This window comes from Echinops telfairi, unplaced genomic scaffold (assembly GCF_000313985.2).
Source record: "Echinops telfairi isolate 266 unplaced genomic scaffold, ASM31398v2 ScPeMD7_7467;HRSCAF=8505_0, whole genome shotgun sequence".
Taxonomy (NCBI): Eukaryota; Metazoa; Chordata; class Mammalia; order Afrosoricida; family Tenrecidae; genus Echinops; species Echinops telfairi.
In genome coordinates, this window is record NW_022111367.1 from 6,296,807 (window position 1) to 6,313,148 (window position 16,342).

General features: G+C 39.9%; 1 protein-coding gene across 2 annotated transcripts in view; it reads right to left on the reverse strand.

The window, feature by feature from the left end:
- The window catches only part of RNASEH2B (ribonuclease H2 subunit B), a 102,831-nt gene that overhangs the window by 70,275 nt on the left and 16,214 nt on the right, over window positions 1-16,342 (reverse strand). For both annotated transcript variants that reach the window (XM_045283793.1, XM_045283794.1), the window contains exons 2-4: window positions 13,988-14,059; window positions 3,819-3,926; window positions 2,945-3,021 (exon numbers count right to left, since the gene is read on the reverse strand). In XM_045283793.1, the coding sequence (XP_045139728.1) occupies window positions 2,945-3,021; window positions 3,819-3,926; window positions 13,988-14,033 (231 nt within the window). In that variant the 5' untranslated portion in view covers window positions 14,034-14,059. The remainder of the gene's footprint in view (window positions 1-2,944; window positions 3,022-3,818; window positions 3,927-13,987; window positions 14,060-16,342) is intronic.

Consider the following 16,342-nt stretch of genomic DNA (forward strand, 5'->3'; position numbering starts at 1 on the left):
CTCTCTGATACTCACCTTCCCAACATGATCACTGAAGACAAAATGGGTGCATAAAGATATAGCGTCTTGGGTCTGAAAGGTTTGAAGCTAAATAAGCAGTCATCCTGCAGAGAAGCAAATAAGCCCACATGGAAGAAGTACACCAGCCTGTGTGATAATGAGGTTTCGACGGGATCAGGTATCAAAATATCCAAAACAAACAATTTTATCCATGTGAATGAGGGAAGTCAGAATGGAGACCCAAAGCTCATCTGTAGACAATTGGACATGCCCCACAGAAGGGTTACAAGGAAGGGACAATTCAACCAGGGTGCAGTATAGCACCAACAAAACACACATCATTTATTTAGTTCCAGAATACTTCCTCCCCACTACTACTATGACCCAGTTCTACCTTACAAATCCGGCTAGACTGGAGCATGTACAGTGTTTCTGGACACGTGGAATTCAGGACAGATAAAACCCTTGAGGACAGTAGTGGGAGCAGTGATATCATGAGAGTAGGAGTGTGGGGAGAAGGGGGTGAAAGGGGAACCCATCTCAAGGTTGGATATATGGCCCACCCTCCAGGGGGATGAATAACAGAAATGTGGGTGAAGGGAGACAACAGACAGTTTAAGACATGAAATAACAACACTAATATATAATTGATCAAGGATTCAGGAGGATGGGACGGTGGGGGAGGGAGGGGAAAAGAGAAGCTGATACCAAGGGCTCAAATAAATAAATGATAAAATAAGTCCAGTGATTAAAAAGAATCAGTAATATTTCAAACGTGTTTGCCACGGGTTCTTTTTTTTTAACTAAGTAAGATCACTTCTAAAATACAGGAAGGAAATAGCTAAATGTCTTAGGTGTTACTTTAAAGCAATGTTCCAAAGTAGGTGAAATTGCCCCTTCTCTGATGATTTGCAAGCCCAGAGATTAAACCAATATGGTGCAAGGATACAACGCTGACGCACACCTTTGCTGCACACAACTGCCTCGTGATCCATGCCCAAGTTCTGACTGAGCACAATGAAGTGTTGTGAAATTCCCATTCTCCTCAGGGTTATCTAATTTATAATGGTCCACAAACTAAATGCCTTTGCATAGTCAGTGAAACACAAGATCTAGAGACAGAAACCCAAAAAGGAAGAACACACTTAGCATATCTTAAACTGAAAGAAAGAAAAATGCAAACTAAAGAAAAAGCCTCAAGTTGCAATATTGAAAGGTTCTATTGGCAAAACGAATGAACAGGATACAGAGTTACTGTACATAAAGAATTAGTTGATATTCCACCATTTCAGGAGGTGGCATATGGGCAAAATCCAATGGTGCTTAAGGAAGAAGTTCAAGCTGCACTGAAAGCATTAATCAAAAACAAGTTTCTAGGAATTAATGGAATACCAATTGAAATGTTTCAATAAGCTGGGGAAGCACTGGAAACACTTAGTCATATATGCCAATACATTTGGCTAACTGAATGGAAGAGATTGCATCCATATTTGTACACATTCCATAAAAAGGTGACTCAACAGCATGCTCAAATTATAGAACAATATCATTGATATCACATGCAAGTAAATTTTGCTGAAGATCAGCCAACAAAGGTTGCAGCAGTACATTGACAGGGAGCTGCCAGAGGTTCAGGCTAAATACAGAAGCATACATGGAACCAGGGATATCATTGCTGATGTCAGATGGATCATGGCTGAAAAGAGATAATACAAAAAAGATGTTTATTTGTGCTTTATTGACTACGCTAAGGTATTCGACTGTATGGATCATACCAAACTATGGATAACCTTGAAAAGAATGGGAATTCCAGAACACTTCATTGTGCTCATCCAAAAGTTGTATCTGGATCAAGAGGCAGTTGTGCGAACAGAGCAGGAGATTAATGTAAGACTTAAAATCAGGAAAGGTGGTGTGGAAGGACTGTATACTCTTACCACACCATGTGTGGACCCTGCAAATGGATTTGGGCTTTCACTGTCATCCATAGCCTTCTACAAATTGGGTGATCACAATGTAAGCTCTGATACTATTCCCTTCTTCAGATTTGGATTATATTATTTACAATCCTAGAATCACAAAGGCTGGTGAGCTTCTTACATGTGGACATATATATTTGCATATATTTAAGTGATGGTTAGGTTTATTGAGCTGACTAAGCCAAGAGGAATGTGGGCAACGTTTGATCAGGTTGCAGCTTGACTGGAGGGCGACCAAGATGAATGAAGATAGCCAGCATTCCATATCTCTTGCTCCCTGCTGATCGGACCAGTGTGCTGCTGCTTTAGATAGTTCTCTGCCCCACCATGTGTGCTACACTACCTGTAGACGAAGCCAACATGGGGATTGCATTGCTAGAACTTGAGGCTCCTTTGAGACCTGATTCACAGGCCTGTGGTAATTTTTCAAAAAAGAAAACATTTTTATTATATTTCAAATCTAATAAGTGCTTAAGGATGCAATTGTTTTATTGCTAGGCTGTCAGTTCCCTAAGGCACGAAAGCTCAAATGAGGTCACACAGTTGACAAATAAGCTACTCGGGTGCCATAGTTAAGTGACTCATAGCAATTCCATGCATGTCAAACTAGAAACAGTATTCACAGTGCTTCTAATTGCTGGTGTTTGGAGAAGTAGAAGCCAGGCCTTTCACCACTGGGTAAACTTGAACTTCCAACCTTTCGGTTAGCAACTGAGAGCATGAACCATCTGCACCGCACAGGAAGTGTTAAACTTAATCAAGGTTAAGTGCCTGGTTGTCAGTTCTGTGTGACATTACTCTTGTCTATATCAGCACACAGAGCACGCTCTCCCCCACCCACCCCCAACAGCCAAATTAAATCTGATGTGTGGGGAATCTACATTTGAATAATTACAAGGAGAGACAGAGCTAAATAAAGACCCATCTATTTTGTTTCTTTATTTTTTTAAAAGAGAGGAACTTACCTCTTTATCAGCCTTTATAAGATAGTGGAGAACCAGAAATAAAGGATCCATTGGTGTGGCAAAGTGTAGATGACCGTCTACAGATTAAAAAGAGAACAAAGGGAATTACATTTCTCATATAAACAGTTTAGTTATTTCATCTGAATCTCTATGGAAAAAAACATTCATTGAAAATATATTTGAAATTCCTAATTAAGGTATTTTTGGACATAAGCTCATGATTCCTATACAATTCTCTTAAAGTCACAATGAACCATAAACTTCAAATCCTCATGTGGTAATCTTCTTGATGGCAGTGTTTTTGTTTGCTTGCCTTTGGGGGAGCGAGGAATGGAGGGGTAGGGATGGGTGCTTAAGTGCTAAGGGCCATGGACCAAATCCAGGCAGATAGAACTGTGTGAAGAATGGATGTGATGTGATGGTTATGGATTATGTTAACTAGACATACCTGGATAAGGGTAAGGGTGGGGTCCAACCTATCAATTGGATTGCATCCCGATAAACATTCCTTGGTGTCATAAGTCTTTTTGTATAAGAGTTGTAGACACTAGAAGCCACTCTCTCTGGCCCTATGCCTTTCTGCTTTCTGGGATTCTGCCTGCCTCCACGGGTGGCCCAGTGTGGGCTGCCAGACCCTAAGCACTGTTGGTGCCCAGCCAAGTTTCCACTGACTTTTGAGCCACTTGATTTATGGGCTTGAGTTGGACTAGATTAGGATGCTTATGGACTTGTTATGGACTTGGTTCTTGAGACAAAGCTCTTTCTTGCACAAATTTCCATGTAACTACATTTGTTTCTCCAGACAATCTTGTCTAACACAGAGGAGATGGAGCATGCAGTTAGTTAATGGAAATATATACACTATGTCACTTACCTGACTGAACTGACTGGTTTATGAACCAAGAATGGCATTTCTCTTTGAAAACTTTTATTTCAAACAACTTCTGTAGATATATATCAAACAAGTACATGGCTCCTTCCCCTGTTAAGACAAATCTCTTTTTTATTAAAATTTTCACATTAAAGAAAAAAAAATTAAAAGACTATGCAAGAATTCTGAGAAATGTTCCTATTAAGAGAATAAATATGCAGCTCGATTCTATACAACTGATTCCAAGGATAGCTTACAGTTATTATGTAGAGGTGCCGGTTTTCCAGCTATATAAAACCCAATCAAGCCAATAATAAAAACAGAAAAGTGGGTGAAGGGAGACATTGGACAGAGCAAGATATGACAAAATAACAATTTATAAATTATCAAGGGTTCATGAGGGAGGGGGGATTGGGGAGGGAGGGGATAAAGTGAGGAATTGATGCCAGGGGCTTAGGTGGAAAGCAAATGTTTTGAGAATGATGAGGGCAATGAATGTACAAACGCGCTTTACACAATTGATATATGTATGGATTGTGATCAGAGTTGTATGAGCCCCTAATAAAATGATTTTAAAAAACAAAACAAAACATGAAAATGATTTATCTCTCGTTGACTCTCCATCATGGTGGGATGGAAGACCCATTCCTGTACCACTGAAATCTAACGGTGCAACCTGTGGCTCCCCAGGCACAGAGGACTAGCAAGGATACAAGCTCCCAGGCCAGTTCTATAGGAGAATAGCAAGGTCGCGACAATATTCTTCCTGCTGTCAAAGAGGTAAAGTACATCTCATCTGGTTGGATCCTTGCCCCCCCCCCTTTGTTTCTTAAAAAATAAGGGGTAATGGTGTTGGGGTAGTGTGTAGGTGGGGAGTGGGCTGTAAAGATCTGAATGTTCTAACCCCCAAATTCATGAAATATCTCTTAAAATGCCATACCTCTGGAGTCAATGTTCCTAAGCTTGAATTCATCTCTATCACATGCTGGCCATGTGTCATTAAAGAGTTACATGACCATTTGTGCCACCGTTTCCACCTCTATAAAATAGGGGCATTACTGAACCTACCACTAGTTATCGGTCAGTTTATTGTATTCTGGTTGCTTGTATGCCACTGTGATGTTAGAAGCTATGCCATGGTATTTCAAATACCAGCAGGGTCACCATGGAGGATATGTTTCATTAGCTCTTCCAGACTAAAACAGACTAAATAGAAGGGCCCAGTGGTCTATTTCTTAAAATATTGGCCAGTGAAAATCTTATGAATAGCAATACAATATTAGCTGATATAGTGCCAGATCAGCCCCTAAGGGTAAAAGGCACCCCAAATTAATGATGTCCATGGAGTGAAGCTTTGGGGAGGTTCATTCTTTGATGTGGCATGACTGAAAATGAAAAGAAACACCTGTAAAATCAATTAAAAATTAGAGCATAAATTGTATACATTATGAATCTAAGAAAATGAGAAGTCATAAAAAATGAAATGGAACATGTAAAAGGAAAATAAATATCTTAGGCATAGTGAGCTGAAATGACGTGGTATTGGCTATTCTAAGTTAGACTATCATGTGGTCTACTATAGTGGAAATGGTAAACTGAAGAGTAATGGGGTCCCATTCATCATAAAAATGGAAATTTCAAGATCTATCCTGAAGTATGATGCTGTCAATGAGAAAATAATATACAGTCCCATAGAAGAAAGACTAGTTAACACAACTATTACTCAACTTTACATACCAGTAACAGATGCAAAAGATGAAGAAACAGACTTTTTACCAGCTTCTGCAATCTGAAGTTGATTAAGGATACAATCAAGGTGCACTGATAATTACTCATCATTGGAATGTGAAAATTAGAAACAAAGAAGGATCAGTAGTTGAAATATACAGCCTTGTTGATAGAAACTATGCTGGAGATCACATAACAAGATTTTGTAAGACCAATGACTTATTCATTACAAATGCTTTTTATCAACAACCGAAATAGAACTATACAAGTGGGCTTTAAAAATTCATATAAAAATGGAATTAAGCAAAAATGGATTTTTTTTCCATGAATTTTTGAACCCACTCATACATAATGACCTCACTTGATGCAGAAACAAGGCCAGGAGCTAACTACTGAGCAGACCATTAATTACTGAAATGCAAGTTCAAGTTGAAGCTGAAGAAAAAAATTTTAAAGTCCATGAGAAATAAAATACAAACTCAAATGTATCTCACCTGAAGAGATTGGATGCCTTAAACACTAATGACGCAGGATGAATTGAGGTGTGCAATAAGTTTTGTGGCATACAAAGGTCATACATGAAGAAAGCAAAAGATCTTCAAAAGAGAGAAAATAAAGAATAGTCATGTCAGAAGAGATTCTGAAACTTGCTCTAGAACAGAGTAGCTTAAATGAAAGAAAAATGAAGTAATACTGAACAGAAGATTTGAAAGGGTAACTCAAGAAGACAAAGTATTATAATGAAATGTACAAGGGCATGGAGTTAGAAAACCAAAAGAAAAGAACATGATCAGCATTTCTTAAGATGGAAAACAGAAAATAAACCAGGTCTTGAATTGCAATGAAGAAAGATCCTATGGGTGAACTACTGAATGACACAGGAAGCATTAAAAGATGGGAGTAATACACAAAGTCACTGTGTTAGTCTGGGCAGACTAGAGAAACAAATCCAGGATCAGAGAATAATTTTATATTAAGAAAACACCCCAGCCCAATCCAGATCAGCTCCTTAAGTCCGATATGAGCCCACAGGTCCGATACCCGTGTCTAAATTCCTCTTCAGACTCATGTAGCACATGCAATGATGCCGAATGCAGGAAGATCATCCAGTGGGTGGAAAGTCTTGTGGCTCCGGTAGCAGTGGAAGCAACTCATCTTAGTGCTGGCATGGGTCTCCACTTGGCTCCTCCAGCTACAGGGCTCTGGCTCCATCAGGGTAGGTCCACATGTCTTGTCAACAGGAATGTCTCCCAGAGAGTGTGTGTCCTGCCTCCAGCAAGCTATTTATCTCCTTAGCGCCTCTGAATGAGTTATCAAGCTGTGACCTGATTGACAGGCTAACCTCCACCCCTTCACTCTTAAGTCTCAAGTAGACAATAGATGATGTAACTACCACAGTCACTAAACCAAAAATTGGTTGCTATTTGATGATTTCAGGAGATAGCACAAGATCAAGAAAAAATAGTTTTGAAGGAAGAAGTCCAAGCTGCACTGAGGCAATGAGGAAAAACAGTGCTCCAGGAACTGATGAACACCAATTCAAATGTTTCAATTCCAGCTGCATTGCTGGACGTGCTCACTAGTCTATGCCAAGAAATCTGGAAGAGTGGTCAACTGGAACAGCTGACTGGAGAGTTGGATATCCAAACTCATCCTAAAGAAAGGTGATCCTAAAGGATGCAAACATTATCGAATGATAACCTTAATAGCAAATGCAAGTCAAATTTTTCTGAAAAGAATTCAAGAATGGTTGTGGCAGTGTGTTGTTGTTTTTGGATGTCACTGAGTCCGTTCTTATGCATAGTGGTCCTACACAAAACAGAATGAAACGCTGCCTGGGCCAGCACCGTCCTCACAATTGAGCTCAGTGTTGCAGCCACCAGGTCATTCCATCTCATTGAAGCCCTTCCTTGTTTGCTGTCCCTGTACTTTGACATCATACCAACATGAGGTCCTTCTTCAGGGACGGGTCTCTTCTGGCATCATGTCTAAAGTATGTGAGTCCAAGTCTGACCATCCTGGCCTCTAGGGAGCATTCTGACCATCCTTCTTCCAAGAAAGTTTGTCATTTTGGCAGCCCGTGGCACCTGCACCTACACCATGGTTCAAACTCCGCTCTGGGGAGCAGTTATCAGTGGTATGTGGGCCGCTGGGTTTTACTGGGGTAATTGGCTTTTTCCAGTTATGAAGGAGGCATTTAGCAGAACCTGGAAAACCAACTGTGGGAAATTAGGGGAAAGGGAGAAAGATGGGTACGTGGGGAAGGTAGGGTGGGGGAAGAATAGAGAGAATAAAATACTGGCAATAGTAATAATGGTAAGGTGCCATCTGGACAGACCGAAAGGTTTGTAAAATACAATGGGACCATGTGTTTTAAGAGCGTTAGGCACACTCACTAGGAGAGGGAAAACGTAGAAAGAGGTAAGTAAAGAGGCAGGAGAAAATTGTAAGCAAATTCAAAATCAAACCAAAAGGAGAGTATTTGTATGTATATATTTAGAAGTAGCAGAGTTAAAGTGGAATTCAAAGCTTTTTAAAAGGGGGGACGAGAGGAGGTAAAAGGGAGAAGGGGAAGAAGATTGAAGAAGCAGCAGGAGATATTTATACGTGTAGAGCACATGAGGAGTAAAAAAAATAAGCAAGGGCTTGGCTTGGGTACAGATAAGGAGTTCTGTTGCTATGGTAGCGTGAACTGAGTGTGCTCTTATGGGCTTGCGAGAAAAAACTGGCTTCGAAAAAGGGGAAACACCTGGCTTCAGTGAGTGTGCCTGCCTGCGGGGTATGTGCAGCCTCGAGGTGGTGGGGTCGCATAGAAAGGGGTTTAGAGTCAAAGAGTAACATAGAGTAAAATAAATAAAAGGATGTAAAACTTGAAAAGTTAAAGAAAAAAAATCCCTTTTGGATGGGGTTCCTGCTTCATTGACAGGGTTGGTATGTGTCATCATCTGCCATTGGAGAGGGGAGGGGAGCACGTTGGGAGCGGACTGCTGAGGAATGGAGAAGTGAAGGGGGACAATTTATTGATGGCACAAATTATTGCTTGGGTAGTGAAGATGTCTGCACCAAGGTGAAGAGTTCTACTATTTATGCAGCACTTCCAGCAGCCAGCCAGGAGAGGGGTTTGGCTGGGTGAATTGAAAAGAGACCTGGTGTATTAATCTGGGTACTTTAGAGAAACAAATCTACAGAAACTCATGTATACGAGAGTTTTATATAGAGGTTAAGTGCACATCAAGAAAACGTCCCAACCCAGTACTGCCCACGGCCACAAGTCCAACATTAGCCCATATGTCTGACGCCAATCCCCAAAGTCCTCCTCCATCTCACAAAATACACACTATGATGCAGACTGCAGGAGGAAAGCTGAATCAGTGAATGTGTAAGCATCTCAGCGCTGGCAAGCATCTCCACATGGCTGCTCCACCACCCAGGGCTGCACTGGGGTAGGTCCACGTGGCTTCTCCTTGGGGATGTCTTGCAGAAAGTGAGCCTTGCCGGCTGAAGCAGGGAACTGGCTAAGGCAGCTGCACCCTGGTCTGACCATCAGAAAGCAAGAGACCCAAGAACTAGAAAGGCAAGGTTTATGGAGCCATTTATCCCTCTGCCCTTCTATCAACTCCACACGTGCTTATCGGCCAGGTTGGCACAATAAACTAACTACCTCACCTGGGAAACATCCAGTTCATGCAGGGGGAGTGCTCTGAGGTGGCTCAGACCACTGTCAATGGTGAAGGGGAGTCAGAAACACACAAAATTGGCTGAAATTTCTTATTCTTGATTTGAAGAAAGAAAACGGTGGTATACTTAGTTTTTATGTTGTTTCTCTAGATTCCAGGGACCTGAGGATTCCCTCCTGTTGGAACTTTTCTGGTATTTGCTGAGAAGATCTTCCCAAGCGTGTTCTCCGGTGGCCATCCCACATTCTCTTTTAAATGACTCTGCTCTGGGTGTGAGCCAGAAAGATGGGTCCACAGAAAGATGAAGTTCACACGCTCCTGTGTTAATTTTCCCTTCATTCTTCCAGGGCTACCTTGCTTCCCTGGTACTCCAGGGACATGTTGCCTGAGTCCAGTCCCAAGAGAGTTCTAGCCAGTCCAGTACTTTGTGTCACAGACTTTAGACAAGTCACCAGGAGGGACTCATTCCTGAGAAGGACATATTGGAAAAAAAGAAGACAATCCTCCACAAGATGGACTGTCATGGTAGTTGCAAAAATGAGCTCAAAAATAGTAATCATGAAGCTGGTGCAGGACAGGGCACTGTTCTGTACTATTACACATAAGGCGCCTATGAGTCGGAACTGATTCAATGCACCTGACCAAAAGAAAACAAACTAAACCTACGTCCCATAGGAAAGATTTGAAAGACAGAACATACAGTAAAGTTTCAGGTAGCTTTTAGTTTTCCATGGGAGCAAGTAAAAACATGTGCTCCTCTGTTGTCTATGGACATTGAGGCAAAACAAGAATTTTAGAACAGGACTGACATTTCTTTTTAATCTGGAATTTTGTTAAATGTTTAAAAAGCTTTCCTGCTAAATAAAACTTCTTTTGAAGAACTACGAGAATCTGCAAAAAGTTCACGGAATATGCATATTAAGAAATATACATGGGTGTCAAATTTCTTAACACCCGAATAAACCATATTAACCGATTATAACATGTCTGAACAGGATCTAGTTTGAGACACTCAAAAGAATAAGACATCGGTGTGAAAAGCACCTCAGTCAGCGCAACATGAATGAAACAAACTGAAGCAAAACAAGCATCAGATTTATGATGAAGTGTGGGAAACAGAAGGATTTCTCCCAAGTTGTCTCCCCCAAATAGATGCCAAACTTAGCTGCTTGCGAATGACTATGCACTTGGAGGTCATCAGGTGTAGATCAGGGGTCATTCTCCCCAAGAGCTATCAGCCATCTAGACCAAGCAGACACCACTGTCTATCCCACAATAAGTAGGGCCCACTCCCTTCTGATAAGGATAGTAGTTGTCTGTTTCCTTGTAGGAGACCCCAGAGAGGTCAAACCCGCCCAAGGATGACCAAGGTTAGGCTGCCATCATGAATCTAGGGTCTGCCCATCTTGTCACATGTGTTCCCCTAGACCTTCCCATTCCTATGGGCACACCCCCAGCTCATCCCTTCCTGTTACGCTTATGCCTATCATAGATCCCCTTCCTGCAATGTGCATGCCTATTGTACTGCCCCTTCCTGTGACGTGTAAGCATGTAATCATGTCCCCCTGATGAGATATAGCCCTTGGTTAGCAATAAAGTTGGGCTCTCCTGCTCTCGCCCCCGGAGGCTCTCTCCTGCTCTCCTGGCCAGGCTCCCCCACGAGGACCACCAAGCGGGGCTGAGGTGAGCATGAATTGTGTCTGACTCCATTATTCCAATCTCTCCTCTACCTTTCATGCTCTCTATGACTTTACTATAATCTTTACTTATGATCGCTGTACAATTGCGCTACCGGACCTGTGATGATTTGTGGGGGATCCCTCCTTCTACCCACAATGAAGCTTGGCTGGAAGAATAATGAAATTAGTAATGCTTTAAAAAAAGCATTTATGGAGACAATAGCCCAAAGACAATGCACATCAATTTGTAAAGGAAAAAATGAAATTTGGTTGTGCCCTCATTGAAAAAGCCAGGTAATTAATGGCAGAAATAATAGCCAGCCTCAGAGACACTTTAACTGGCTTAGTTTACAACATTCTGAGTGAAAAAGAAAAGTCGAGCAAACTTTTTGCTAAGCAAGTGGCAAAATCGTTGCACGCAGATCAACTGCAGACAGTACCAGACCTTTCCACAGAAAATTTAAACAAGTAGGATTAAGATCCTGATGTAATTCTTGGAAGAACTGTAACAAAAGATGAAAGAAACATGGCTTTTTCAAAAGGATCCTAAAGATACAATGGCTCCCAAGATGTGGGAGTGCTCCAGTCAAAGCAGAAGCATACTGATCAAGGGCAAGCCCAGGGTCACAGTTTTGGAAATGCTTGTTGATTTCTGGAGGGCGAAACGATAACCGTCTGCTGATTATGAGAGTGTTTTGAGAAGTGAGGCAACGCTTTAGCAGAAAAATACTGAAGAAAACCTCACCAGTCTGTCTCTATCCGGACAAAGTTCCTCTCAGTTGTCTCATCAAACGAGGGCACTTTTGTAAGAGTTTTGAATGGAAACGCATTAGGCATTCCAACTTACGTCCTGGTTTAGTTTTTTCTGACTTCTTTCTGCTTCCTAATCTTAAAATATCTTTAAAGGCACCCATTTCTCTTCAATTAATGAAGGCAAAAGACCGTGTTAACACAGTTAAATTCCCATGACCCTTAGTTCTCTAGTCATAGCTGGTATAACCACAAAGGTATCTTGGCCTTCTTAGTGTTTATATTGAGAAATAACTTTTACATTTTTTATTTCTAACTTTTAGTTCCATTTTCCACACACTTTTTGAAGATCCCACAGATTTCTCACCTCGATTTAATATTATGCAAGGGTCAAGGTGTCCCAAATAGCCAACAATGATATTCATTCTCATTTTAGGAAAAGAATACTGGAGGGTGTCAAGATGTTCCTTCTCTCACTCCTTGTATGTTTCTTCTACAATGAGCGTCTCTTCCCATTGGTTTTTATGTACTTTCACTAGTCAACATTACACTTACGAGGAAAATGCTGACTCAATAAATCATCAAGTATTTACCAAGCACACACAAATATTATCAATTTGCTATGTAATTATATTTTGTCTGAACAAAAAATGAAGGCGACTTGGTGGCATAGTGGCTACTCGTGGCTGCGATCCACAAGGTCAGCAGTTCGAAACTATGAGCCTCCTTGGGAGAAAGACAGGGCTTTCAACTCAAAGAGGGACAGTGTCGGAAACTCACTGGGGTAGTTCTACTGTCTTATAGGGTCAGTAAGAGTCAGCATCAACTTAATGGCAATGGAACAAAAAATAAAAGACAAAACAGAATATATACTGCATATGAAATAAACAAAATGATTTCTAATAAAATAAACATCCCTTAATAGAAAGGTAACGTTTAGAAAGTGATGATGGCAACATATGTATAAATATGCTTGATACAATTGATGTATAGATTGTTATAAGAACTGTAAGAGCCCCCAATAAAATGATCTTAAAAACAAAACAAAAATCCCTTTTATAGGAAATATTATAGAAAAAAAACACACAAGGAAAAAAATACTAGTCATAATGAAAAAGCGAAGAGTGGCTAGAAATGAAACAACTCAAAATTTTGATACATCAAGTAAAAACCTTTTAAAAAGAAACATTTGGTTGTTTATTTTATTTAAAGGGAATAAGTCAAAAAGTATTACTGCTAGGGTTCTATTCATATATGCCTAGGCTTATTCCGAACAAAGACAGACATTTCCTCAGTAATATATTATCTTAGTTTTGTTAGGGCGCATTAAGAAAAAAAGCTCAGCCAAAACAGTTGCTCCGAGAGGAGCTACTCAGCCCATGACATTCAAGGTTGTAGGGTGAGCTCAGAGAACTGTGGTGATGGTTTCGTAGGATTTCAAAGAGGTAATTTTGATATGGTTTTTGAAGGACACAGGACAATCACGGGGCTCATTGTGAAGAAGTTTCAAGAAAATTAAAGGAGAACCATAATGCACCTGCTCATTTTCCAAGGGTAACAAGGGCCGCCTTGTGACTATTTAATGATGAATCTGTCCCATTCACCCTCCTGCCCGATTTTGCCCCTTCAGGTTTCATTTTATTTCCTGAACTCAAAGAACATTTAAAAGGTACAAAATTTAAATCTTGGAAGATGCCAAAATGCTGTTTTGAATTGGTGTAAATCAAAGTACACAGAATTCTTGGTTAGGAAAATTAAAACATTGACTTCAGAAGTGCCTAGATGTACATGGAGGATAAGTTGAGAAACAATAGCTTCACAGTTTGACATTTTGGTTTAATACAGGATTCTATGATTTCATAGCAACATTTTCTAACTTAGTCCCATATAACATTAAATATAATGAAAGGTAATCTTGGATAACTACTCAGAAAAAAAGTTGGTTTAAGAAAATCTGTTTTAAGACAGAAATCAAATTTGTTATTCTTTTGCTTTGCCAGCATTTCTTATCAATGAACAGTTCTGATTATAAGTAAAATTATAAGAAGAAACTAAAAAATGTTTAGGTTGAGTGAATTAGCTGCAAGATGAAAAATGCCTTCAGCTTGTTTTTGTCACCTTAAGAGGCCATTTTAACTTTAAATGCTATTTAAAGTTAAATTCTAAAAGAATGGAGATGCAATGTCAAATAAGTACATATACCCTTATAACAACATTTAAAATGTGTTCCAGTTAGCCTTCTTGGCGTAAGGGAGAGAAAGAGGAGGCACAAAGATGGGGAGGTCAGAGGAAGAATGCTCCGGGAGAGGAAAGGCCAGGAGGAGACAAAGAAGTTTACCTGAACATGGGTTAACCAGTTTTACAAACGTAAGTCCCCTCTTCATCTTCTCTGAAGTAGCTTTCAAATGTTCTGAAACGAAATAGTGAATTTTCAAAATTAAAAGAAATTTCTTTGGGTAGTCATCTTAGTTATATTACCCACTTCCCTTTCTTCCTACTCATGTGATTTTTCTTGCTAAAGCGTAACTCCGTTTTTAACACTTACAAGCTGGGTGATCTTGGGCAAGTCATCAGCTTTTCTTTAACTCTCAGGGAGACTTCTGGCAGTTGTATGTGAGCGAGTTCTTCGCAAGGGAGCTCTTGTGTCAGAGGGTCTGGGTTATGAACTTGTTTCAACCACTAGATGCCTTTGTTACTTTAGTCAGTTCCTTAATCTCCTTTCTCACTTGCCAGATTTATTAAATAATGATAACAATACAGTTGCCTTTTAAAAGATTCCACTAGCTATTTTGTTCCAAGCTCCTAACACAATCAGAAAAATAAAAACATACGATAAATCAGAACTATTATTACTAGCATGATAGTTTTTATTACTACTACTATTACTGCTACTACATAGAACATTTTTAAACACTTAAAATAAATGCTTATTCATTATTTATAATTTTGACGCTGTGATTACTTAATCATGTTCTTTGCCAATTTTCTAGTGAAATGTTCATCTTCATTTTATTTGCTTATGAGAAGTCTTATGTTACCTGTGATTTTAAGTTTGTTTATGATAATTCCTTTCCATATAGAATAAAATCCTTGTGCAATCATGGCCATCTTCCCCCAAAAGGCCTCCTGTATTATTAATTAATTACCTGTTACCTTTTCTAATATTTTTCTATCTTTAATTATCTGGAATATATCCAGACAAAGGAGATCTAACTCTAAAGTATTGTACGGGGACTTACTGCATAAACCAATCATTGACATGTCTTCTATAGGACAAAGATATGAAATGTATCCATGGACATTCAATTGTGATCCATAATCAGTATCTGGGAGCTCTGGTGGCAGAGTAATTAAGCGCTCAGTTGTGAACCTCAAAAGTTCGGCAATTGCACTCAGTGGCCGCATAGGGCAAGCGACCAGGTGATTTGCTCTCTTTAGTACAGACTAGAAAAACCTGTAGGCCCCACAGGGCCTTGTAATTTGTCACATGGGTTGCTATGAATAAAATTGACATGGTAGCAACTACGAAGAGCAATAATTAGTGTCTCTATTAGCATCTGGACCTCGGTACTTTAATTCCTATATATTTCTTTAGGAGGATAGTCTGCCTTTTCTATTCAGAACGTCCTCTGATTAAAAAAGAAAAAAAGCTAAGAATCTCTCTCCGTCCCTTCTCTTTACCAAAGAAGCTTTCCAATCTCTTCTGGGCATTCAACAATTACCACTTACATGGGCACTATATGGCACCTGGTCAGCCCCACTCTATTCTTCCTGTGCCTGGCATGGGGAAGGGGCCGTCCTGCATGGACCACAAAAGGAGACTGGCTGATCATGGGGGGCTGGTGGCACAAGTGACGCTGACCTGATTCGGGCTCTGCTTTTTGTAAGTAAACGGTAATCTCTTGCACTAGCAGAATAAACATGTGGTGTGTATCTTTGCTTGAACCTTGACGTGCATGACACTTTAAAATAGTAATAAGGTATGTTTCCTCAGAAGAGCTGACTGCCAAAAGTTTTCATAATGTATATTAAAACATTGTTCATTACAATTTTACTGATAATTTCCTTTGAGTGGCACATTTAGAGAACACATTTAAAGTTTCTCTATAGAACGCATTGAAAGTCTCTTTCCTAAAGGACAAAGGGTCTTTGCTTAATAAAAGAGGACAGTGAAAATCTATTAAAAACTGACTGGGCTATTATTATGCAATTATGCTCTATTTGTGATTAGCATATAAGGTCTAACTTCTAAAGTGTTAATGAGGCAGGATACAATCTATAAGACTAGATGGACTCTTAATCGATCTTTTTGAGGTATGGAAGAGATTAGACAAGTGACCGGAGATCCGAGGGGCCACCTACCACTAAGAAAGAAGAGGCAGGAAGGAAGGGAGTCCTCTGGGCCCACAGTCCTACTGTGGGAACCTTCTAGAGCGAGGGGAAGACTGGTAACAAGACACATGGAAAACCCAAGACACTGAAAGCGGGCAAGGACCTTGCAGCTCCTAAACTGTGAGCTAACAGAGAGAAAGCTTTCTTTTAGAGCAGGGATCAGCAAGCTTTTGAGATGGAAAAGCCTATCTTGTGGCCCACAACAATTAAAAAATTATTCAAGATCAATATATATATATATATTTTTTTCTTTTTTAACATTTTATATATATATATATATATATTGAACAATTAAAAAATT